Source organism: Monodelphis domestica, chromosome 2 (genome assembly GCF_027887165.1).
Source record: "Monodelphis domestica isolate mMonDom1 chromosome 2, mMonDom1.pri, whole genome shotgun sequence".
NCBI classification, from domain to species: Eukaryota; Metazoa; Chordata; class Mammalia; order Didelphimorphia; family Didelphidae; genus Monodelphis; species Monodelphis domestica.
Genome location: NC_077228.1, coordinates 306,166,984 through 306,193,564, shown reverse-complemented (window position 1 = coordinate 306,193,564; position 26,581 = coordinate 306,166,984). Strand labels below are relative to the sequence as shown.

General features: G+C 33.0%; 1 protein-coding gene across 47 annotated transcripts in view; it reads left to right on the top strand.

Annotated features, from left to right (window-relative positions):
• The window catches only part of DST (dystonin), a 612,681-nt gene that overhangs the window by 389,524 nt on the left and 196,576 nt on the right, over positions 1 to 26,581 (top strand). For 43 of the 47 annotated variants that reach the window (XM_056814337.1, XM_056814311.1, XM_056814295.1 and 40 more), the window contains 20 exons: positions 2,070 to 2,189; positions 5,420 to 5,515; positions 5,605 to 5,732; positions 8,467 to 8,560; positions 9,420 to 9,574; positions 10,069 to 10,531; positions 10,617 to 10,745; positions 11,770 to 11,847; positions 11,935 to 12,096; positions 12,200 to 12,304; positions 14,723 to 14,818; positions 15,474 to 15,599; positions 17,221 to 17,373; positions 17,596 to 17,750; positions 17,974 to 18,100; positions 19,169 to 19,352; positions 20,735 to 20,892; positions 22,098 to 22,276; positions 24,102 to 24,240; positions 25,963 to 26,156. In XM_056814337.1, coding sequence (XP_056670315.1) covers positions 2,070 to 2,189; positions 5,420 to 5,515; positions 5,605 to 5,732; positions 8,467 to 8,560; positions 9,420 to 9,574; positions 10,069 to 10,531; positions 10,617 to 10,745; positions 11,770 to 11,847; positions 11,935 to 12,096; positions 12,200 to 12,304; positions 14,723 to 14,818; positions 15,474 to 15,599; positions 17,221 to 17,373; positions 17,596 to 17,750; positions 17,974 to 18,100; positions 19,169 to 19,352; positions 20,735 to 20,892; positions 22,098 to 22,276; positions 24,102 to 24,240; positions 25,963 to 26,156 — 3,041 coding nt within the window. Of the gene's footprint in view, positions 1 to 2,069; positions 2,190 to 5,419; positions 5,516 to 5,604; positions 5,733 to 7,526; positions 8,349 to 8,466; positions 8,561 to 9,419; positions 9,575 to 10,068; positions 10,532 to 10,616; positions 10,746 to 11,769; positions 11,848 to 11,934; positions 12,097 to 12,199; positions 12,305 to 14,722; positions 14,819 to 15,473; positions 15,600 to 17,220; positions 17,374 to 17,595; positions 17,751 to 17,973; positions 18,101 to 19,168; positions 19,353 to 20,734; positions 20,893 to 22,097; positions 22,277 to 24,101; positions 24,241 to 25,962; positions 26,157 to 26,581 lie in introns of those variants that run through there. The other 4 variants (XM_007484141.3, XM_056814308.1, XM_056814318.1 and 1 more) reach the window with 4 other exon arrangements.

The window sequence follows — 26,581 nt, the reverse complement described above, 5'->3', positions numbered from 1 at the left end:
ATGGCTAATTTGAACCTGGGACCTTCTATTTCTAGTGCTGCATCTCTATTAACTAAGCCATCTAGCTTCACTCAGCCTTTTTATTTCTTTTAAACACTTTCACATGTTTATTTCATCTGATTCTTATAATACTACTCTTTGTTAGGTTGCATAGTAAGATTCCTATTTTATAAAAGAGAAATGTGAATCACAGAAATAATAGTTTTACAACTAGTTATGTATATTTTTATATCATGATCTATGTATATCATGATCTATGTATATGTATATCTATATATATATGAATGATACAGCTAGTACTTGAAGGTCTACATAATCCTTTAAGTCTTTTTTCCAGCCCTTGCTGTGGTTGTGTCAAAAAATAACCATCTGTCCTTGAAAGGGAAGAGGATATAATTTGAATGTCTTATTTTTAAGTAAGATCCTCATTCACAATCACAGAACATTGGAGTTGAAAGGGATCTCAGAGTCTCTCTACTCCAATTATAGCCAAATATGAATGCTTCCTACAAAATTTGTTAATCCAGCCTGTGTCTAAAGCCTTCTAGTTGAACTTTTCCTTTTAATGATGACTTAATATGCCTCACTAAAAATGCTACTTATTGCTCTTAGTCATGTCCTTTGTGTACGAGGAAAACAATTCTTTTCCTTCTTCCTTGTGTTGGCCATTCATATATTTGAGCACAGCTATCATTTGCAACTTTTATCAAGTTTTTCCTTTCCCAGGCTTACGTCATGTATGGCTTACTTGTCACCATCTTAGTACCCTTTCCCTGGATACCTCCTAACCTGTCCATGTACTTTTTGAAATGTGATGCTTAGAACTGTGTGTTATACTTTATATATGATCTGACCAAAGAGAACAATAATAGTATAATCTCCCTACTCCTGGACAAGAGAAGTAATGCTTTTCTTAATGAAGCTTGAGATCCTGTTAGCAATTATTGGCTGCTACATTGCACTGTTGACTTACTAAGTTTTCAGTCCATCAAAATCCCTAGAAAAATTTTTTTAGATAAATTCTTCTAATCATCACTCTCTCAATTTACTTACTTACAAAGTTGATGTTTTTGAGCCCAAATGTAAGAAATGACACATATCCAAAATTCAGTTTCATCTTTTACGTTCAAATCAGACTTCTAGCCTTATGTAAACTTTTTGAATGTGGATTCTCTCTCATTCTTTGTGTTAGCTATCTCTTCTAGTTTTGTGTCAAAAACATGCCACCTATGCCTTTATGTCATTGATGAAAGTAGTAAATAGGACAAAACCAAATGCATATTCCAGATGCACTTTATTAAATTTCATTTTCTGTGCTCTAATTGATCCATTAGTGACTCCTCTTCAGGAGATACAAACCATCAGTAAGCCAGTTTGGAATTTACCCACCTAAACTTACATATTTTCCACATCTTGGCCATCTTTTTTACTTGTAACATGAAATGCTTTGTCTAATGCTTTGCTGAAGTATCAGTTAATTGCATTTTGGCTGTCCATTGCTTTATTGCTTCTCTCTTGCTCTAAGATAAAATGCAATTATCCTTGGTATTAAAAGCCCTTCATAAAGTGGCTGCAGGTTACCTTACAGTTTTATAATATGCTATTTCCCTTCATATATTTTACATTCCAGAAAAATGGCATACTTGCTGTTCTTCATATAAGGCATCCTCTCCTATGTATTTGCTTTCCCACAATGTGTTCCCCATAGGTAGAATGAATAATCTTCTCACCTCTGACCTTAAACATACCTAGCTTGTTAATAGGATTCAGTTCAGATACTTCAACAAAAAGCTTTTAAGGATCACCCTAGTCATAAAGTTCTTCCATTATGTATTTACTTCTTTGTGTGTATATGTATATATTTCCCTTCTGAGAGAATGTAAACTCTTTTAAGGAATATGGGGCATTTTCATCTTTTATATTTATGTCTCTCTCTGTGTCTAGTACAATTCTTGGCAAAGTTGGTGCTTAATAAATGCTTATTAAATGAGAGAATAAATGCAGAATATTGATGCAATTTTGATGGTTTGTACACTTATTCCTTTTTAATCACTTGTGTTATATTCTAGGAAGTTGAAGTTAAGTGGATTGAATACCAAAATATGGTGAACTACCTCATCCAGTGGATCAGGCACCATGTTACTATCATGTCTGACAGAACATTTCCCAACAATCCTATAGAACTAAAGGTCAGTGTCATAAGTCATTATACTATTCTTAATTGATAGATGATACTTTGAAGCTTAGATACATCTATTCATTGTTAGCTTTTGAATAATATAATTTATGGTTTGTAAAAGTCCAAGAAAAAAATTCAGGCAAATTATTTTGGTTCATTTCTAATGTAAGCCAGTCTAGTGATCCAGGCTCATGGGTCAACATGCAATGCGAAATCAGTGGACCACAAAATGTAATAAAACCAATATTATCGACAAGAGATTAGAAAAATCAATTAAAAATCATGCTAACTTAAATAAAATACCATACCTCTTTGCCTTCAAATACATTCACCAGAAGGGAGCAGGAATTTAATTTTGATAGGGTTTTTTTCCCCCTCCAAGTTGTCTCTTACACTTTAACAGTAAAATAGTCATAGGACCCCTTACCCCATTAATAGACCATCTTTGTTAACCTACTGCTGGTGCAACCATACACACACAGGAAAAAAAGGGAGGGAATTAAGAAGTAAGGATGGAGGTAAAAGGAAAAGGAGGAAAAAGAGACTCTGATCCTACTTAACAGTATCTCAGTGACACCAGGAAGCCATTCTGAGGATGAAAATGACTCTATTGCTTGCTGAGTGGCATGTCGTCCTTGGCATTTTGCTGGTATGGTTAAGATTATCAGAGTCCCATTAGTTTGAAGGAGAATAAGACTGTGGAAAACTTTAAATTCATATTAATATAATGTGGAACTCAAGGTTCTGAGCATACTAAGACTAAAGAGAGAGAAAAAAAACACCAAAAAACTCTTCGAAAACAGTTCTTGCCCTCAACTAGATTTTTCTGCTTGTTCATTGTACAATAAAAGCTAATTATGAAACTGTCAAAAGAAGATTCTTGCATAGAGGCTTTTTAAAAATCTGGCTATATACACACACATATATCTTCAAATATATTCACATGCATGTATATATATATATATATATAATATACATAAATATATTGTGATTTTACTTCTAATTGACCTGACTACATGGTCTAGAAAAACCATTTAATAATTACTATCTTAATATGTTTATATTGAATTTTCTTGAAGCAGAAGCAACATATAAATTAGCAATAAGACAACAATGGAAAATAATTTAAGCATTACTAAAGGATCCAATTTGATTTTTAGTCTATGTATTTTCATGGTCAAATTAGGACAACATATATTTAAATAACTTGAACTTCTAACTCTTGACCTTACTATAAAAAATGTGTTCCTCTATATGAAATGACTTTACACTTGCTGGAATGCTGCTGTGTACCTAAACTTATTTCAGCTGTGATTTCTCTATCTGGAGTATAAGTTTCTTGAATTCATGGATCATTTTTTCATTTTCTTGTATATCACTCCACTTTGCTTATTAAATGTTCTCTGAAATGGACATGCAATAGATGCATATGGATATGGCTCCAAATAAATGAAAAATACACAATTTTCAGATTTCATGTTTAATCATAATTTTCTGTATATTTGGCCATTATGCCTCAACTGTCATAAATCCACAACTAAAATATCTTTGAGGGTATACCAGGTTATGAATCATTAGGAAATGATGTGATACATTAAGGAAGATAATGTAATTTTCATGTTTACATAAAGCTCTAGAGTTGTAAAGTATTTTATATATGTAGAGACACTGGATCCTTAGAGCTGAGTTCTGTAGTGGAAATAGTGTCATGATGTTATAGGTGAGAAAATGAAGACTCAGAAAAGTTTAATAACTTGGCCAAGATCACAGAACCAATGAGGGCTCAGACCTAAGATTTAAAATATGTGGGTGTTTTCAATACCTTGGTGCCTCTAGGATTGATTTCTGTTTATATTATTGTCAGTCAACATTTATTAGTGACTACTATGTGTCAGGCACTTTGCTAAGCACTATAGATGCAAATACAAAATAAGCTTGGCATTGATTTCAAGGTGTTTACAAATTTTTTGTAGAAAAGAAAATTAAAAAGCAATGAGGCAAGGGATGGGTGGGAGGAAAAGGAGAAGTCACCTAGCTTGGGAGTTTCATCAATTTTAAAGCTGTAGAGCCAGGAGGGAATTGAAGAGATGTCTCCTCTTCCTTAAATGGAGGGGTCCCATCTTCCAAAAAAGTGATCCCATGAGCAGAGGATACTGATGAGATGCAAGTACTAAGGCTGAAGTGATCTTGAAGAATTTTATTATTATGATAACTATGTCCACAAAATATAGATCAAAGTCCACCTGAATTTTTTATATTAAAATGTACAGGATTTAAGTTAAATTTGACATCTATGGAGATGGAACTCTCATTTATCAATATTTACCTGTTTAAGCATGGAAGAATTGCTTTAAAATAGTTTTGAGGTCGAAATAATTTAAAAATGTTAATAATTGCTTATTATTGCTAAATGACCCTAGTAAGTGTATATAATTTTAGTTGAAGAGCTTCCTAGAGCAGTAAACCAGATAATTTAATTATATGATTGGAACTGCTATAATAAAAATGAAACTCAATAGCTTCAATTTCATTTTCTCTCTATTTTGCTTGGCCATTTGAGTAATACATTAAAATAAAAATTAGCCCTGTCTTTTATAGGAAGCAAAAATTTACATTTTTCTGGAATGCATTAATGAACTAAAATGTATACAGGTAAAATGTATAATAGTTCACATTTATGTATCATTTAAAATTTTAAAAAGTACTTTTATTAATCTCAGTCCAGAGAGTAGGAAGTATATATTCATATCCTTTTTAAGACAAGATAACTGAGGTCTTAGAAGGCAAAATAACTTACCCACCATCATGTGATGAATTAAATGATTAAACTGGTGCTTGAACTGAGGTTTTCTGACTCAGTTCCCATTGTTCTTGATGAGAAACTATATCAAACTATTTTTATAAAGGACTAAACAAATTTTTTCATGTTTTTGCTAAGTGCTATTTTCTTGCTTGGTTAGTAACATAGTTTGTATGGTAAGCTGTAATGGGTATAGTTTAATACTTTTAAAACATGATAATTATTATGTGTTTTTGAATAAAAAAAGGGAAATGCTTCCACATGTAACTATGTGGAGAAACAATATGGCATATCTTGCTTTTCCCTGTCCCTTAGTAGCAGTGTTATAAAGGGCTCACAGTGATGGACATAGCACAGAGTAGTTGTTATTCAAAATAGGAAAATAAAAAATAAATCTTTGAAGTTTTGTTCGTACTGTTACTTTTTCTGCTTCTTTTCAGGCACTTTATAATCAATATTTACAATTTAAAGAAACAGAAATTCCACCAAAAGAGATAGAAAAGACAAAAATTAAGCGTCTGTATAAATTACTAGAGGTAAGTATCCAACTTTCTTTTGATCGTGTCAATTTCAAATTTTCAGTCTTTTTGATACGTTTTGAGTTGCTCTTTTATATTTTTTCAAGATTTGGATAGAGTTTGGACGTATCAAACTCCTTCAGGGCTACCATCCAAATGATATAGAAAAAGAATGGGGAAAACTCATTATTGCCATGCTTGAGCGGGAGAAGACCTTACGCCCAGAAGTGGAGAGGTAAGAAAGTTAATGTTTTCATGAGGATATTGCCATGAGTACTTCCTTTGGACATTTTCCCAAAGAAACTTAATGTTAGACTTTTTGTATCAAGTCTCAAAATTGAGGATTATTCTAGTTGCGTTATAGTTTCAGAAATAATTTTTTTTCCAAAAATTCATTTTGACCCTGTGCAATTACCAGTTTTATCCTTCATCTTTTTAACTGGGCAGACCTGGTTATTTGCCCTTTTTATCAAGGAGGACTCTACTTTAAGGGAATATTAATTTTCCCCATTACTGCCTATGATATGAAAGGACCTTAGAGGCCACTATCTGTAACAATTTGAGAGTCCTACAGCAAATATGAATTTCCATGAAAAAAACTATAAAAGAAATTAAGAAGGGAGAAGTAATTGTTATTCAATTACTTCTTGACTGATTCTTCAACAGGTTTTTTAATTCCATTTTGTTTTTAGTTAAGATCATTATTTCCAGCATTAGGCATCCCAACTTGGGACATGCAATTAGACTTGGGCCATGGAAAGGGGGAATGGAAATGGTGTTTTTGTTATTAGCAAACCTTTTTGCAATGTGACAGTCTTTTCAAAGCTCCTATCTTTGTAGCATCTATAATCTCCTTTTTCTTTTTTTGCCTACAGCCTCTTCTCTAGATCAGGTATAATCAGGCCTAATTATAAATAAGACAAGGAGGTAGGAAAAGAAGAAAATCATTATTACATTTTTAATCAGTTGAAAATCATGGTACACTCTTCTTGAAAAGGACAAAGATACAGTATGTGAATGGGAAAGTTTATAATTTAATATGATACCATGCATCTAGATCATTAGGATCAAAATCATTTTGAATTACTTGTCTTATGACTTTCACAATGTCAGTTAAGATAATAAAAAATAGAAAGCATGTTTATTTTTGATGCAATGGAAAACTTCATCTAAGAATTGTAATTTGGAGACTGAAAGAAAATGATCATGATATCATTGCTTTGAGAGCTAGAAAGAATCTTGGAAGCTATCTAGTTCCATCTACTTTTATAGATAAGGAAATTGAGTCACAGAAAAATTAAGTGCTTTGCCAATGCTCACACAAGTAAGTAGCAAAGCTAAGGTTTGAACCGAGATTCTTTAGTTTCCAAATCTAGTAGGCTTTTCAGTATTCTACATTGCTATATACATGATAATGATTGGTTTTTAAAAATTAGATATTAATTAAGGAGCTAGTTATTTGACAATACTATTTTTCATAAACCTGCTATATTTGACATAGAAAAAACTGACTTTTCTTCTTGTACCCCGAAAGAAGAATCACTGGGTCAGAAATTTAGAGTTAGCTATAACCTTAGAAATTATTCATTCCTGCCTCTTCCTTTTTTGGGAAACGTGAGACCCAAAGGGAGAAATACATCCTTTATCAGCAGAATTGTAAAGAAGTTCTGTGATTTAGGTATGTATATGTTTTCATTATATTTGGAGGGAAGCAAGAAAATCTGTGGATAATGGGTTGGGCAAATGCCTTCATTTTCTTGATACAACAAGTTTGTTGGCACTACCTGGTCATTTTAACTAATCACTACCTGGCATGGAGTGGGAAAGAGGTGGAGTTAAAGAAAAGTTCGCAATCTATAATTCAGAAAAAAATAAGTGAAGACAAAATTGCCTTTTGCTATAATAGAGATTTGGCTTAAAAAACATAATCTGAACTATAGCTGGAAATGAGCTTACCAAAGGTACATTGGACCTGAGTATAAATTAATTATGAAGTGAAATAATGAATTTGGTAATTTGCTTAATTCAATCTGCATAGACAGATTCTTCCTGTAACTTAGGAATAAAAATCAACTTTATTCCATATGTAATGAAATTTGTTCATTATATACTGCATAATTGTCCTCTGCAATTCTCTCCTTTAAATTTTACAATGCAGACCTGCCCCTTTAACATAATGGATATTATAGCTAAAGACTTGTATTCCTTTAAATGAAGATCAGTTTTCAAAGAATTACCCTTAGTGTGGTACAATTATTAGGATTTATTATTTTGTTAAGGTATAGAAAAGATTTTTTTTCATAGTTAGCCATTTTTTGGAAACTGAGTTGTTTTTTACCTGTCTTAAATGCAGTGACTCTTAGTAAAGGTATTTGGCATTATCTTTGTCAGTGACGCCCCAATCAGCTTGATTAGTCTGTACTTGTAGAGGTTTAATGCTGGTTACAAAAGGCAAACCTCAACTGGCATATGCCTCCCTTTAGGCTAGAACCTTTTGAATAGTTATCAGAATATTATTTGCTGTGTGTTGAATATGCATGTTGAAGCCTATTTAAAGGAAGCTTGGCTGCTTTGGCATTCAGAAGCTACTTTTTCCCTTGGAAGCAGTATTGGGTGCTTTATGATTTCTTACTTTGAATTGAATTTAATGGCCCCAAAGTGAGCACTATTCTGAGAATTAAAAAATGCACAGCAGTAGCTATAGTTATCGCAGCAGTGATTCTGTTGTGAGTAACACCACCAGCACCCGCACCAGCATTGACTCAAATGAGAATTTTCTTTCTGTCCATTGTGGGCCAACTTTGATCAATTCTTGCATAAGCTTTGGCAATGAATCCTTTGATGGACACAGGTACTGTATATTTGCAGTGGAATTTTTTCTTTTATATAACTTTTGATTGTGTTATCTACAGATATAGATTCTTTTGATCCAGAGAGAAAAAAATCATTTATATTTTGTCTGCCTTTAGGTTGGAAGTATTGCAGCAGATTGCAAATCGAATCCAGAGGGACAGCATAGTTTGTGAAGACAAATTGTTACTTGCTCGAAATGCTCTGCAGGCTGTAAGTCAATGTTCTGGAGATGAGAGGGGTGGTGGGTCATATGAAACTTGATTCACTTGAAATATTCATTTATTGAGTACTGGATTATTAGATATTTGTCTTTTCAGAATTTTCAATTAAGGTTTTTTTTAATTTGTTTTTAAAGAATACTATTTTTTGCACTGCCTTTAGCTGTCTACTTTTTTTCTCCTAAGGTGGGGGTGGGGGTTCCCATAAAAATGAACAGAAAGCAATCCCTAGGCAAATTTAAGTATTTAAGATTTTTTTCAGTCTGGTCTGGATCTGTGATTAAATAAAACAATTTTTGTGCATTCATTCATACATTTTTCATTTATTATTTAAATTCATTTATTCATCTCTTGCTCTACATTTGTCCCCAAATTATAGTTTTTAGAGTTGTCTGGGGAACCAAGAATTTAAAAACTTGTCTAGGGTCACCCAGCCAATATGTATTAGAGGTGATCTTGAAGCCAAGGTCATCATGACTGTGAGACCATTCTTCTACCCATTATGCCATTAAAAATTTACAGAGCATTTATTTTTAGTTTAGTTGTATTTATTTTAATATTATGAAAAGCAGTTTAGTTTTATGGATAAAAGCCAGGTCTTAGGAATCAATATCCTCAAATCTCTCCAGATACTAATAATCTGAATGATTTTGTACATGTTACTGAACCTTTGTGAGCCTAATTTTTTAAATTTCTAAAATAGACATAATAATGCTTCACAATCTTGTGACTACCACACGAGACTGTTATGAGGATTAAAAAAGAATGTACATGTAAAGCCCTTAATAATCCTTAAATCACTAGAAAAAAATGTCAATTAATACTATGTTAATATTTATTTTAAAATGTAGGATTCTAAAAGATTAGAATCAGGGCTACAGTTCCAGAATGAAGCAGAAATTGCTGGATACATACTTGAAAGTGAGACTCTTTTACGCCAACATGTAATTGATGCACAAATTCTTATTGATGGAAAATACTATCAGGCTGATCAGCTGGTGCAGAGGTAAGTAAGCTCTATTGATTTATGCCACATGTATACGTATATATGTTCATGCATATAAAATGTATTGATTTCAGAGTTAATCACTTTAGCAATAAATAGTACATTTGTTTGATATGCCTTATATTTTCTAATATTGAGTGGATTAATCATGTGGTTTCTTCCAACATTCATTAATTTATAAAGAAAGACATTCTACTTTTCTTAGTAATTGTTAGAAACAAATTTCTAACTTTTCAAATTTCATATTACACCCTTCGTTTCCTCATCTTTTAAAATGAGGAAACTGGGGGGTAGCTGGTGGATCAGTGGATTAAAAGCCAGGCCTAGAGACAGGAGGTCCTAGGTTCAAATCTGGCCTCAAACACTTCCCAGCTGTGTGACCCAGCTGTGTGACATTTGAGTATTAAAAAATGGTATAAAATGAACATAGGAAGGAAAATGCTGTTCTTTTTGTGGCTATGAGATTTTAAAAAGCAATTGTAATTGCATTTTAGGGTTGCAAAACTTCGTGATGAAATTATGGCCTTAAGAAGTGAATGTTCTTCTGTGTACAGCAAAGGACGCTCCCTGACAACAGAACAGACAAAGTTGGTGATATCAGGAATAACACAAAGTTTAAACTCAGGATATGCACAGACTTTAAATCCCTGTTTAAACTCAGGGCTGACCCAGAGTTTAACCCCTTCCCTAACCCCTTCCAGTATGACTTCAGGCTTGTCATCAGGTCTGACTTCCAGATTGACTCCATCAATCACTCCTTCCTATACGCCTGGATTTCCATCAGGATTAATTTCAAATTTTGGAACAGGAGTGGACACCAATTCCTTGCAGACACTCAAGCTGATGCAAATCCGAAAACCACTTCTGAAATCCTCTTTGTTAGGTCAGAATTTAACAGAAGAGGAAATCAACATGAAGTTTGTTCAGGATCTCTTGAACTGGGTGGATGAAATGCAGGTAAACATCTTGACTTCAGCCATAAGCTCTGCCTTTATTTCTAGCAATTTCCTTTTAATTCTGGGGTTTTCATTGCTCTTCTAAGGTGCAACTGGATCGAACTGAATGGGGCTCTGATTTGCCAAGTGTTGAAAGCCATTTTGAAAATCACAAAAATGTTCATAAAGCTATTGAAGAATTTGAATCTAGCCTTAAAGAAGCCAAAATCAGTGAGGTATGTATATTGAAAAACATTACTTTTGTATTCATTTTAAGGTACAATTATTTACTTTTCTATATGAATACTACATATATTAATGTGATAAATGTACCAAGCATATCCTCATACCTTACCTAATTCAATCTCTTCTCACCTAGACTTATTAAAAGCGTTTCCTAACTGATCTCACTTTTTCAAATCTTATAGTTTTCTGGTTGATCTAAAACCAACCAAGCAACTAAACCTAACCTTCTGTCTCAGAATTAATGTTAAGTATTGATTCCAAGGCAGAATGAGAGGTAAGAGGTAGAAAGCTAGAATTAAGTGATTTTCCCAGGATCACACAAATAGGAAGCATCTAGGGTCAGATTTGAACCCTGGTCCTCCCAACTTCAAATCTGGCACTCTATCTTCTGAGCTACCTAGTTGCCCCTCTCCTGTCCATTTTTCCCCAGCTACCAAAGTGATTTATTTAAAGCACAAGTCTGACCATGTCAGCCTTAATTCAGTAAATCATAGAAGCAAATAAAACTCTTTTGTTAGTAATTTAAATCTCTTCAAAATATGGTTCCAAAATACTTTTCTAGCTTTATTAAACATTATTCTCCTTCACTCACTCTGTGGTCCAGTCAGACTGGTCATAGTGTTTCACATAAATGGCACACTCATTTCCTGAATCTGTACCTTTTTGTGGCTCTTTCTCATACCTAAAATGTACTACCTCCTCACTTGTCTCTTAGAATTCTTAGTTTCTCATGAAAACTTAGCTTCCCACGTTAACCCTGACCTAATCTTTACAGCTATTAGTGCTCTTTCCTTCTTCACCAATAACCTCATATCTATTTTGTGTATATTCTGCAAATATAGTCTTTCCCAACAGAATTGCAATTTCTTTATTAAAAGGACTACTACGCTTTAGTTTTTGTAACCCTAGAACCTAGCACAGTGTGTGGCAGTAGGTACTTCTGTTCTTATTATTTTATTTAATTCAAGAAGTTTAACTCTTAAAATACTTATTTTATTGCTTCCTTGCCCACAGATCCAAATGACTGCTCCCCTCAAACTCACTTATGCAGAAAAGTTGCACAGACTGGAGAATCAGTATGCAAAACTCTTGGTGAGATTAATCATAACTTTTAATATTCATATGCATGTCTCCAATAGCAAAGATATCATTTTAAAACTATACTTTTCCCTTTAAAAGAATACATCCAGGAATCAGGAGCAACATCTAGATACCCTTCACAACTTTGTGTCTCGAGCTACTAGTGAGCTTATTTGGTTGAATGAAAAAGAGGAGGAGGAAGTTGCTTATGACTGGAGTGAAAGAAACTCGAACATATCCAGGAAAAAGGAATACCATGCAGTAAGCATAACACTAGCCATTGACCAGAGTAAACTATGCTTCATTTGAAAATAGCTATTAACATATTTTTTTCCTATTCTCTCTATTTCCATTAATTAATTAGGAATTAATGAGAGAACTTGATCAAAAGGAAGAAGTGATTAAATCAGTCCAGGAAATAGCAGAGCAGCTACTTCTAGAAAATCATCCTGCCCGACTAACTATTGAGGTAAGTCAGTTAATGAAGCTGGCTTTTAATTAATTTTCAGATTCTACCATATTAGAGTCCCAATATTATTTGATTTGGTGAGGTCATTCTTGGATCTCATAAGAGGGAGTTTATTTTTTTAGAGTTACCAGGAAACCATCATTTTAAACAGATTCTCCTGTAACATATTTATTTTCTTTGGCATAAACTAGGACATTATTATGGCAAGGTTCCAAGGTAATTTCCACATTTCAAGTATAGAAGTAGCAAGAGTATTTTGGAATGGAGACAAATTACATAGTGTTCAGTTCTGCAGGTTGGTGACAGATACATTGTTTGACTTATAAGATGTCAAAGGAGAGTGCATGAATAGGCAGGAAAGTAGCAAATGAGCTTTGTGTGTGGGTTACAGTGTAAGGAGTTCAGACTCTATGTATTCTAAGTAATATATACTAAGTTATCTGCTATAGTGCCAGAAAAGGAATTAGATCTAGGAATCTCTTTTCTGAAGATTTCATCTACTAGGACCAAAAAGATAAAACTGTATCATTAGAAAAGGTATTAGGAATGCTTCTTTAATGTGAAATGTGATTGGTGCCCATCTGAAATATAGCTTACAGTTTTGGCTGCTATACATTAAGAAATATGAGGAACTGAAGAATATATAAAACAATTAAATTATTGAGAAGATCAAAGAATTTATGTGAGAAGAAATGAACAAAAAAGTAAAAGAAGAAAAGTTTTCAGATTGGAATGGGAAATATGAAACCTGATAGAATATTTTGTCATAGTTTGATGATGATGACAAGGTAGGGTTTATATACAGACAAAATCTTAATTTAACAATATTAATTAGTACCAAACTAGTATTTGATATAAGAAATGACAAACTGTATAGCAGATATAATTCATCATTTTTAGATAATCTAAAATCTATTAAATAATCACACCAATGTCTATTTTTCAAGCTAGTTATTTTGAGTGAGAAATTGTGAGATATTTGACAAACTCTAAGTTGAGTCCTATAGGGCAGAAATATTTTCCCTTTTTACTCTGACTTCTATTATGCCAGTCCACAATCAAGTCCTATATACCTACTATGAGAGTAGTAAAAGAAAAAAAAATACCTTTTAGTAACAACTTCTAAGTAACATGTTCTCATAATATGAATGAGTTTTTTCCCAGTTTAAAATGAAGTCCCAGCCTTTACTTTAGGTATTGCACCCCCTGCTGGAATATGTTATATTATAAATTCAAATAGTTATAATTAGGTATAAATTTCTCTAACTGAAGATTATGCCTTTTTAAATATCTATTTACCACTGATGATAGTGCAGAAACACAAAAGATGTATTAAATTTTTGAAGCATAAATTAAGTTAAACAAACTTATAAACTGCATGATAAATTTTGAGAATTATGGTAGGTGTTAAAGAGGCTATCAAAAGGTAGAAAAGGTAGTCCTTGAAGAGGGCAGTCTCATTGAGGCAATAAAGAGTGAGTAGAATAATACAAGATAGTACTATAACTTCTTCTATGGGAATTCAGAGAAGGAATATACCATGAAGGAAGGAGCACCTATTCTGAAGTACACAAATAACCCTACAAGGAGAAAGTGGTACTTATGAAAGTTCTTTAATGGAAGTCATAGGATAGAGAAAGACAGAAGACTTTTGGGTATCTGAGAGGAGGGAGAATGAAAGGAAAATGCATGAAAAAAATTGTAGAAGGTTCCACTTATAATTTTAAGTACTTATTTTCAAGGAAGAATAATTAAATGTATATTTACATATTATTTAAGAACTTTGTACTTTATATAATTTTATTTTATCTTTCTAGTGTATTACCTATTCTAGCTATATACATATATACATTTATGTAAAATGTAGTTCTAATCATATCTTTTATTGTTATTTTTTGTTTCATTACTTTGGGAGACAATTCTGAGCAGACAAAGCTTGGCTCAGATGGGTATTTAAAAAAATTTTTTTTAACCTTTACCTTCCATCTTAGAATCAATAATGTGTATTAGTTTCAAAGCAGAAGAACAATAAAAGATAGCCAGTAGGGGTTAAGTGACTTGCCCAGGTTCAAACAACTATGAAATGTCTTGAGGTTAAATTTGAACTCAGGACCTCCTATTTCTAAGCCTGGAAACTCAATCCACTGAGCCACCTAGTTGCCCTCCTGTTTTTAATTGTCAAAAGCTCTATCTGTCTGTCTGTCTATCTATCTGTCTATCTGTGTGTTTGTGTGTGTGTGTGTGTGTGTGTGTGTGTGTATATATATAATTATTTTGTTAGAAGTAAAGGAAGAAAAATTTACTCGTGGATTAGTATATATCTATAAAATGTTAACATACCTTATCTTAAAAAGCATTTTCTATATGATTTAATTTTATTCGTTATTGACTTTACAATAACTGTGATTCATTTTAAAGGCATATCGAGCAGCAATGCAGACACAGTGGAGTTGGATATTACAACTTTGCCACTGTGTTGAACAACACATAAAGGAAAACAGCACCTATTTTGAGGTATATCATTAACACTACAAATAAAAGTGATTGTTATTTAATGTAATTACAAACTAGTAGTCTAAGAATAAAATCTGTTGCATTTTACCATTAAATTATAATTAGGAATAATCACATTTGGTATAAAAACATGATAGAAAAGTATGTCACAATGGTTAACTTTTTGTATCTTGTAGTATATGGAGAATAACTTTTAGAAAAATAGTTTAAAAATATCCAAGTGCTTAAAGAGTCGAATGACCTTTGATTTTAGATAAATGTATCTTAAGGAAAATCATACTTCCAAAGAAATAAAACAAAACTGCACCCTAACTAAAGCTGAAATAGTATTCTTGATATTTGTTCAAGTATTTTATTGTCTAAACCCTGATATAAGATATAATGTCCAACCATCATAATAGTGTATGTTTAAACTTCAGTGAGCAATTGGCATAATTAGAATTAAAAATATATATCTGGCATAGAAAAATGTTACATATATTCTTTAAGGACCCAATAAAATATTGATTAATTTTTATACAAAATACAATTTTTAAATTCCTCTTATACTCATCTATAGTTTTTGAAAGTCTGGTCATATAAAGAATTGTAACTTAACAGCAAAGTTCCTTTTTAACATAGTTTGCATCTAACTTTTCTGTCATCTCCTTCCTAGTTTTTCAATGATGCCAAAGAAGCAACAGACTACTTAAAGAATTTGAAAGATGCTATTCATCGGAAATATAGCTGTGACAGGTCCAGCAGCATCCACAAGCTGGAAGATCTTGTCCAGGAGTCAATGGTAGGAATGGAAACTACTCTTTGAATTAACAGCTTTAACCCTGTTTCACAGGAAGCAATATAGGGGCAGCTATGTGGCACAGTGGATGGAGTACCAGGCATGGAGTCAGGAGGACATGGGTTCAAATATGGCCTCAGACTTTTCCTAGCTTTGTGATCCTGGGCAAGTCACTTAACCTCAGTTATCTAGCCTTTCCTACTCTTCTGTCTTAGAATTCCTTCTAAGACAAAGTAAGGGTTAAAAAAAAGAAACCGTACTAATTAGCTTTTCTTCATTGTGTCCTATAATGTTTTGGTACTCTTACATTTTTGTGTGAAGCAGGGGAAATTTGGATCTGTAATTTCATCAGTGTGGGATTTTTCTTGGCATGGAAACTTCATTTACCAGTATAGATCAACCCTTTCCATGGGGTGAGAGGGGTTAAGTGATTTTTTTCAGGGTCATTCAGTTAGCACAGTGAGCAACAGGGCTTGAACCTTCCTGCTTCCTGTGACAAGGAAATCACTTTAAAAGACTGATATATATTAATTTAAGGTCGCCAAGGAATTCAGCTATGTAATTCCTAAATGAAAACTCAAGTCAGCAGTCAATCTTTTATGGAGTTTAATTACAATAGGAGGAAGAAAGGAATTAGAGATAGAGAGAGAGAAAAAGGGAGAGAAGGGAATAGGGCTTAAATACCCCTTCTGTTTAGGCTGGGCCAAAAGGCCCAAGCCCTTAGATAGCTGGGGCAAAGAAAAGAGATCAGTCCCTATTACTCACGTGACCAAAATGGAGAAACAGTCTCAGAGGCCCCCACCTTCAGCTTCCTTCAGAGCAAGCTTCTCAGAGCACACTCCCACCACTCCGACAAACTCCTCCACCACCCCCTCGAGTCTCCAGACCCCCCTATCCTTAAGGAAACCATCCAAGTTCCCTCCCCTCAGTCCTCACATCTACCAATCACCTGTCCATCAATTTCCCTGTGCCAATGGAGGCTCTAGCTTAACCCAGGACCGCCCAGAGGTCTGTGGCTTTGCACATGTCTGTTGAAGGTCATATTTTCAAATAATTAAATCTTTGATCCTTTGCTACAGTCCTTTCTAAATCCTGTTAACCTGAGTAGGGTAGAGATTGGAATAATTAAATTTTGATCTAGGCTGCAGCCCTTACTCAATCCTGTTAGGACTGAATAGGGTGGAGATTGATTCCAAGTATCTCCATTGTATCAATTCTAAAATCAATCATGACTCAAAGAAATTCCTGTTCTATGCTTAAGCATAGGTCAAAGTCCTTTCCATTGTTCAGCAAAAGGTTTCTGTCCTAAAGTAATCTTAAGAAGGGAAGAGAAGGAACCTCCCATGCCAATGGGGTTCACATTCCAATAGTCAAGACCCACTATCAATAGGAAATTTTTCAAGTATGAAATTTCCCAATGGTGAAATTTCCAACATTTATAAGTCTAAGAAATTTTGAGGTTTACATTCCTAGGCTACTCTTTTATTTACCATTCACATGACCTTTTTTTCTCTTTGAATTTTCACTTTTCAGAAGTTAAAGATAATAATAAATTTAAAAATCTCATCTTTTTCTCTGAAATGAACTACTTTTGAAATTGTGTGTTTTTTAACTTAATATATAGGAAGAGAAAGAAGAACTTTTGCAATATAAAAGCACAATAGCAAGTCTTGTGGGCAGGGCAAAGACAATAATTCAGCTGAGGCCCAGGAATCCTGATAATCCACTCAAAACATCCATTCCAATTAAAGCCATTTGTGACTACCGACAAATTGAGGTAAGAGCCTGCAAGCTCCTTGTGATTGAATCAATCACAATAAGAAATATTTTCCAGAGAGTGGTTGAAAACTGTGCCATAGATATTTTCTTTTCCTTTTTGATCACTTGAGTGCCTGTTTGTGGGACAAGAGATTTTTTTCCCCTTCTTTCATATATGATCTTTCAAAGGGTCTCCTAATTTTGACCTAATGCTATATTTTGGTTCTTTGTTTAAAACTAGATAACCATATACAAAGATGATGAATGTGTATTAGCAAGCAATTCCCATCGTGCTAAATGGAAGGTCATTAGTCCAACTGGGAATGAAGCCATGGTCCCATCAGTGTGTTTTACTATTCCTCCACCAAACAAAGAAGCCATTGACACAGCAAACAGGTATGTGCTAGCTAAAAGCAGTGTGTTGGTATAATGAACCATTTTAATGTTTTCCAATATTAGAAAGAAAAAAGTGAATTATTGACCAGAAAACTTGCATTTCTGCCAGAAGAATTTCAATTATATAAAACCAGAATGTCCAATCCATTACAAGTTTATTATAAGAGTACATCTGCAGAGATTTTTGTACAATTAACTTATATACCTCTTTTCTTCATTTCAGAATTGAACAACAATTTCAGAATGTTTTGGCTCTTTGGCATGAGTCTCACATAAATATGAAAAGTGTAGTTTCCTGGCATTATCTGGTTAATGAAATTGATACGATTCGAGCTAGTAATGTGGCCTCAGTAAGTGCAACAATACAAACCATCCTGAGAGTTTAAAAAATAAAGCTATAACTAAGAATGAGGATGTAGCCCCTAGACTTGAATAAAAAGATGGAGCTTGGGTTTTTACATTTTTGATCTTTACATTTAAAGCTCTGAAATGCCATCTATTATTTTTTGCTTCTTGTTTATAGTCTTAGAGATTCCAAAAAGCATTTGAGATTAGTGACACCTGCTACCTTCTCAGTAACACTGCTCCATTTGAATAAAAATAGTAGCAGTTCACAGTGATATATTTATATAATGTTTAGTAGTCACAAAAAGTCCTATTGTGAATATTTTCTTATTTATTCTACTTTCGATGAGGAAGCACATTTACAGAGATTAAATTGACTTCCTTAGGGGAAGAGTGGAATGAATATGAGAGTGGAATGAGGACTCAAATGCAGAGTTTTTTAGATCAGCTCCATTGTACTTTTTCACTATTATATCCTTGATTTTGATTTCATGAGAATGTACCTAAACTTCAGTGTAGTGGGCTGAATTTTGACAATTGTCTATTAACTCTATTTAGTAGATTGTCTATTAACTATTTAGTTTCAATTCACTTATAGCCTCAGAATGTGGGCCTTAAGTCCTGTTTCTGTCACTCACTAGGTATTCTTAGATAAGAATCAGTATACCATTTGGGACAGGGCTCTGAGTCTGGAGTCAGATAATCTGGGTTTTTGAATTGGGCTTCCCTTTCTTCATATATAAAAAGAGGGCCTTTTATTTTAAGATCCTTTGAAGTTAAATGTCTGTGGTTCTATAAATTAACATCTCTTAGTGTTAACATCTCAGACAGTTAATATCTCATCTGTAAAATGGGAGCAATCCTTTTAATATTTATCTGAGAATGATGGCTCAGCATAAATATAATCTTATCTTAGTATTATTGTTTTTGTTTTTTTGATGAGATGGGGAAAAGTGATTTAACCATTCATAATTTAGCAATGTAAAATGCTTTGAATGCATTTTGGCATTCAAAACTCTTAGAATTTTATTTTATTTATTTTTATAACTATATGGCTTAATGGTTTTCTTCAGATAAAAACAATGTTGCCTGGTGAGCATCAACAGGTCCTAAGCAATCTAGAATCTCGTTTTCAAGACTTCTTGGAAGATAGCCAGGAATCCCAAATATTTTCAGGCTCAGATATGACACAACTGGAAAAAGAAGTTAATGTATGCAAACAATACTATCAAGAACTTCTTAAGTCAGCAGAGCGAGGTAAGACTTTTTTCATGACACATTATCTTTCTCTAAGAGCATTGATTCTGTGATTTTATGATGGTCCATGATGTTTCACTGCCATACTTAATAGGCATTATGTAACAGAGATTTGTTTGGCAGCAACGCACATTTTCCAGTCAATAATTCATTTTTTTCTTTAAGATATTATATATGTCTACTTACCTATCTAAATCTTAGTCTTCTCACATGTGAAATAGGGCTTAATAAAACTTAAACAATTTACCTTTATAGCGTGGCTATGAGAAAAACATTACATGTATACACAAATGCTATATAACTTTTTCTGTAAAAGAGATGTCATATTTCCAATGTTAGTTATTCATTTTAAAAGATTAATATCTAGTTTTTTTTATAGCCGAGATGGTAGTATAGAGATGTCAGCTCAATGTATGATAAGATATTAAAATAGATTGGTAACTCAAAATTTAATGGCACACAATTCACCACCATTGTTTAACCTTTATTTGTTTGTGTGTGTTTGTAATTATACTTAATGCTTTTAAAGACTAACTCTGTCTCATGAACAGCCAATACCTACCTATTCTGAGATAATTTTATGCTACATCAGTAGAGAATAAATCTGTTTCAGAAGCAAATGTTTGTCAGATAGTGTTCATATTCATACTTTTTGATAAAGGAATAAACATTTCCCTTTTATTTAAAATCTTTTCCCCATTCAAGTTTTGTTTTTCATTTTTTCCCAATAGGTAGAGAGAAAAAATAAATGATCCTTAATTGAAATAATAAAATTGAATTAAAAAATTATAAAATATAAAATCTTGAGTTTTTAGCCAATAATTTTGTTTTCACTGCACCCAACATTTAGCAGGAAGAAAGTTGTCTTCCCAAGATATTGCATTTTTACATTAAAGCAAATTCCAGGGTATTTCTTGGGGGTGGTATAAAAATTCTTCATTATTCAAAAAAAGTCATTTCATATTTTCATTAATATTTTTCCTAATTAATTGAAAGATTTTTTGTCTTGTATATGAAGTTAATACTTTCTACTTACCCAGTTGATTGTGAGAAACACTGCTTTTCTATCTTAGAACACATAGAAATATGAGTAACCCTTATTATTGTTGTTGTTTTTAGAAAAGTATTTAGCAGTTTTGGAAAATTCTGTTCATGTTTTAAAATCATAAACTGTAATGCTCTATAAACAGTCTAAATTTTACAAATATAATGAGTAACATTAGGGAAGTTCTGATACTATGTTAATAATTTTTAGAAAGAATAGCCAATTTTGCTTTTTGTATGTAAACGCAATATTGATTTGGTTTAGAAAGTATACTATATAAGCAAAAATACCCAGAAGATAGAAAAATGTATATGCTGAATGTTACTTATTTCCACAGAGGAGCAAGAAGAATCTGTTTATAATCTTTACATCTCAGAAGTCCGAAATATCAGGCTTCGTTTGGAAAACTGTGAAGACCGTTTGATTAGACAGATCCGAACCCCACTAGAAAGAGATGATTTACATGAAAGTGTGTTCAGGATCACAGAGCAAGAGGTAAGATTTGAAAAGATGCTTATTTTTAAAGTCTTAATTCTATTAAGTTACCTGATAGAATTAGTTCCTATGTTTTTTGTTTTTTTTTTGAGCTCAGTTTTCTCTTTATAGCCTAAGTTTACTTGTATGTAATCATGTTGTTTCCCACTCCTATCCCAACCCCATTAGAAAGTAAGCTCTTTGAGGACAGGAATGGTCTCATTTTTGTCTTCACAATGCCTAACACATGTCATAATAAGTGTTTTTTGATTGATTGATGTAACTCTGTGGCATAGTGGATAGAGTACTGGACCTGAAGTCAGGAAGACCTTAATTGAAACCCTATCTCTGACACTTATTAACTTGTGAACCTGGGCACTTGTTAACTCCTTTCCTCATTTGTGAAACGAGGATAATTATAGCCTCTATTTCTCAATGTTGTAGTGAGGATTAAATGAGGTTACATTTATAAAATGCTTAGCATAGTCCCTGGCACATAGTAGATTCTATGCAAATGATACTTTCTTATTTCATTCATTCTTCAAAGAAACAAAGTTTAGAGAACTTCTCTGTTATCATCTCTCATTGCTACTTTTGAGAAATGGTTGATGGCAAAACTTGATGCACATGTCTCAGCTTTCCTCCCAAAAGAACACATTTAGAAAAAAGGGGGATAATGATTACTTAACGAAGCAATCCCATTCTTTGTGACACCTTTGAAGACAGATGTTTTATCTTTTTTATATCTTGTGCTTTATGCAAAGAAAACGCCTATTAAATGACAGAACTAAATTTTTTTTTAATTTAGGAAGTGTCCATAACTATAGCTAGAATTCAGGTGTTTGTTTATTGATATGAATGATGTATTTTTTGTTTTGCTTTATTGTACTTAACTATTAAATGTGGAAGAGGGAGGGAAAGATGAAAGGGAGTGTTTGATAAGTGACAATGTTGGTAAAAGATTGGATCTAGAACTAGAAGGGATAAACTTAGAGGTCATTAAATCCAATTCCCTTTTTAAATAGGCAAACAAACAGACTTAACAGAGGTTAAGTGACTTGATCAGGTCACACAGCTAGTAAATGTCCAAGGTAGTGTTTGAACTTGGGTCTTCTTGACATCCTACCCAGCATTCTATCCACTTTGCTACTTAATTGTCTGAATAACTATATCTTAAATACCCTATTTAATTCATGGACATGATTAACACAGCTTTTCTTTAACAGAAACTCAAAAAAGAATTGGATCGACTCAAAGATGATTTGGCAACCATCACAGATAAATGTGAAGAATTTTTCAGTCAGGCTGCAGCATCACCATCAATCCCTACTTTGCGCTCTGAACTCAATATCATTATTCAGAATATGAATCAAGTCTATTCTATGTCTTCCATTTATATTGATAAGTATGTCACTCTTATACATGTTGAAGCCTCCTTTCTTTGGTACTTTGATAAATATGACATTTTAGATGTATTTATACTCCCTTGGACCCATGAAAATTTCAGTCTTTCAATTTTTCATTCATTTCATACTTTTATAGATTTAGTACTTAGAGGTCACCTAAGTCTAACCCTCTCATTTTACAGGTGAGGAAACTAAGTAACTTGTGTAAGGTAATAAAGTAGGAAGTAGAATAGCTCAGATGTGAAATCCAAATCCTCTGATTTCAAATCAAGTATTCTACTGTTTTCTCTGCTCCTCTTTTGTTTTTACATTAGTACCTGATCACACTTTAGTACAACACATATTTGCATAACAACTTGGCACAAATTTCCTGCAATGGGAGACTTTGAGAACATCTGGCCAATTAAAGCTAAAAAATCCATCACCTTGTGGCTAACCTTCTGTTGCTGAGCCTTTGTAGTTTAATTAAGCTGATTTTTGGATGTTTCATTCATATGTGCCTAGAAATACACAATTAGACAAAATGTATTTATTGTCAGAACATATTCTATAAAGGATTGAAGAGGGACTTTGCCGGCAGCATACACCTTGCATGTTTTTATAGATAAGGTAAAATAAAGGAGATTTATACATTAGGGCTTGCCCTGGACTTCTATGATTCTAATTTGATTGGAAATATAACATTTCATCAGTACAAATATTTATTCCTTTATTCTGAATTATTATCCTTAAAAAATAAATTGAACTTTCTGAGTGATTTTTATGATTTTTTTTTAGGAGAGTTTCAAGGAAAGTCATGGGCTGATATAAACTGACATATGGAGGCTAGAGCTAGTATGCCATGGCTTAGCAGCTAATCTTCTGATTCATGAGGATTTTCTTTTTCAGTATTTTTTCAACATCCTTTGTGAAATGATGTTTTAAACAGGTACATTCTAGGTTGATAATAGTGGATTGGACTCTATGAGTTTTGACTAGAGTGAAATTAGTATTTGATGAGTCAGTGAAAAAAATAATTTATTAAGTGTTTACCATGTGCTAAGGGCTAGAAATACAAACAATAAAGCAAAATAGTACTCTCATGTAGCTTACGTTGTAATGGAGAGATAACACACTAAAAGGAGGACTCAGTTGCAGGACAGATGGAAAGGCTCAGTAATTCTTACTTTGTTACAGTGAGGCAAGTAGTATTGCACCTTCTTTTTCCATTGACAAAAACTTATAAGTTTCTGTTATTAAATCACTTGATAATGCCAACTTTAAATGTAGAAAGAGTAACTACTCACCAAAGGAGGACTCAGTTGCAGGACAGATGGAAAGGCCCAGTAATTCTTACTTTGTTACAGTGAGGCAGGTAGTATTGCACCTTCTTTTTCCATTGACAAAAACATACTAGTTTCTGTTATTAAATCACTTGATAATGCCAACTTTAAATGTAGAAAGAGTAACTACTTGTCAAAGGATCTAGGCTATAGTCCCAGCTCTGCTACTTATTATGGAATGACGTTACACAAATTACTTGAACTTTCTTGGCCTCAGTTTCCTCATCTGTAAAAGTGAAGATTTTGGAATATGTAACTTTGAAGGTCTTTTATAGTCCCAAGTCTATGATTTCATGATCTTTTATATTTTTATACTAGAAGAAATCCAAACTTTCTAGTCTTAAATCCTATGAGTCGGTGACTAAATACTTATAAATTAAAGGGTTATAAAATCACTAGCATATCAAAGATCTCATGCTATTTTAGGATTGAAAATATCCTATGTAAATAGGCATTTTATTGTAGTAAGGTAATTACTTAACAAAATTAATTCTTTTTTCAGGTTGAAAACTGTTAATTTGGTATTAAAAAACACTCAGGGGGCAGAAGCACTTGTAAAACTTTATGAAACTAAACTGTGTGAGGAAGAAGCTGTGACAGCTGACAAGAATAATATTGAAAATCTTATGAGTACATTAAAGGTATGTAGGACCCTTACATAAATAAACCTCTATGAAGATTCTGGTTAATCTCTCTTTCACACATGTGTACAACAAAATAAGTATATGAATTTACGTGTAAACAACCTTGTGTCATGTCTTTATGTGTGTATTTACACAATACACATAAAGGACAGACATATTGAGCCAGACATATAGACCTATCTCTAAACATAGAATATCTGACTTATATAATGCCTCTTTATAAAATTACTTTATTATCATTTTTTCCTTCTATTAATTTAATTTAATTTATTTTTTAAATTTTATTTAGTCAATTTAGAACATTATTCCTTGGTTACAAAGAATATTTTTTCCCTCCTTCCCCTCCCCCTCCCCTTCACGTAACCATTCCACTGTGTCCTTGATCAGAACCTATTTCCATGGTGTTAATGTTTACACTAGAATGTTCTTTTAGAGTCTGTGTCCCCAATCATATCCCATCGACCCATGTAATCAAGCAGTTGTTTTTCTTTTGTGTTTCTACTCCCACAGTTTTTCCCCTGAATGTGGATAGTATTCTTTCTTGTAGATCTCTCCGGGTTGTTAAGGATCACTGCATTGCCACTAATGGAGAAGTCCATTACATTTGATTGTACCACAGTGTATTAGTCTCTGTGTACAATGTTTTCCTGGTTCTGATCCTCTCACTCTGCATTGCTTCCTGGAGGTTGTTCCAGTCCCCATGGAATTCCTCCACTTTGTTATTCCTTTGAGCACAATAGTATTCCATCACCAACATATACCACAATTTGTTCAGCCATTCCCCAATTGAAGGGCATCCCCTCATTTTCCAATTTTTGGCCACCACAAAGAGCGCAGCTATGAATATTCTTGTACAAGTCTTTTTCCTTATTATCTCTTTGGGGTACAAACCCAGCAGTGCTACGGCTGGATCAAAGGACAGACAGTCTTTTAGTGCCCTTTGTGCATAGTTCCAAATTGCCCTCCAGAATGGTTGAATTAATTCACAACTCCACCAGCAATGCATTAATGTCCCAACTTTGCCACATCCCCTCCAGCATAAAATTGATTTATTATAAAGAACCAAATTATTAGCTATAGCTATTTCCATTGCCATATGAAGTCTGTTAATATTTCACTCGAGTAAGTTGATTTCACAGGTACTGCCGTTGGAATAAGGAGAATCTTTATTTACAAAATAATCAAATGCCCTCATTATTGTCAAGCAGTGAAGTTAGTTTGTGATTCTGTTGTGGTATTGAAGTGTGGTAGGAGCAAGAATAGAAGCAAAGTAAAATATCTTTTGATAACCTATAATTTATGAAGCAGAGTTTTGCATATTCTTAGGATATGTAGTGTGATTTTAGAAACTAAATTTTAGGAAAAAGAATGCATTTATATTATTACATACATTTATATACTCTATTCTACTATTTGTTCCACAGTAAGTTTATATTAATTCTGTGTGTAGTAGCTAGTATTTATATAATGCCTTAAGGTTTGCAAAGTGCTTTGCATATGTTATATATTTGTTCATACCACACTTCTTGCCAACATAGAACCTGGAAGGACTCTCGATGAATGGGACTTCAAGAATTATATAAATGCTAGCTACTATTATTATCTACCTGTATGAATAAATGAACTCTTTCTGATAAAGCAGATAAATATACTGAATTTTATCAATTAATCATTGATATGCTCTTAGAAATTATTTTAATAGTAATTCTTTTTTTTAAGCAATGGAGATCTGAAGTAGATGAAAAACGGGAAGTATTTCATGCTTTAGAGGATGAATTGCAGAAAGCCAAAGCCATTAGTGATCAGATGTTTATAACCTACAAAGAACGGGATCTTGATTTTGACTGGCACAAAGAGAAAGCAGATCAGTTAGTAGAAAGATGGCAAAGTGTTCACACTCAAATTGATAACAGGTTTGTATATTTTGGAGTTGTTTTTGATGGTGTCTTTCAATCAGGTTTAAATAGTTGATTTAATTTTTGAAATCTGTGTGCTCCCTAGAATATGTATATACATATTCATACACATTGTATCAAAATCCATAAATATATGACTAAAAACACAATATAGATACAGATATTCCCATTTTATACACGTTTGAAAGGATATTGACATAAATCCCCATAAAATTGTATTTGTATAAGAGCCTAAATATAATAAAGTCAACATTCACAATAGTCAGTATTCAATACATATTTGTATGTGTGTATCTGTATACACACATTTGCATGAACATATGCACACACATGGATATATGCATAGATAGATGTATGTCCATACACATACAACAAATGACAGGCGAGTTTATGCTAGTTGGTAAAAATGTGCAAAATTCTCA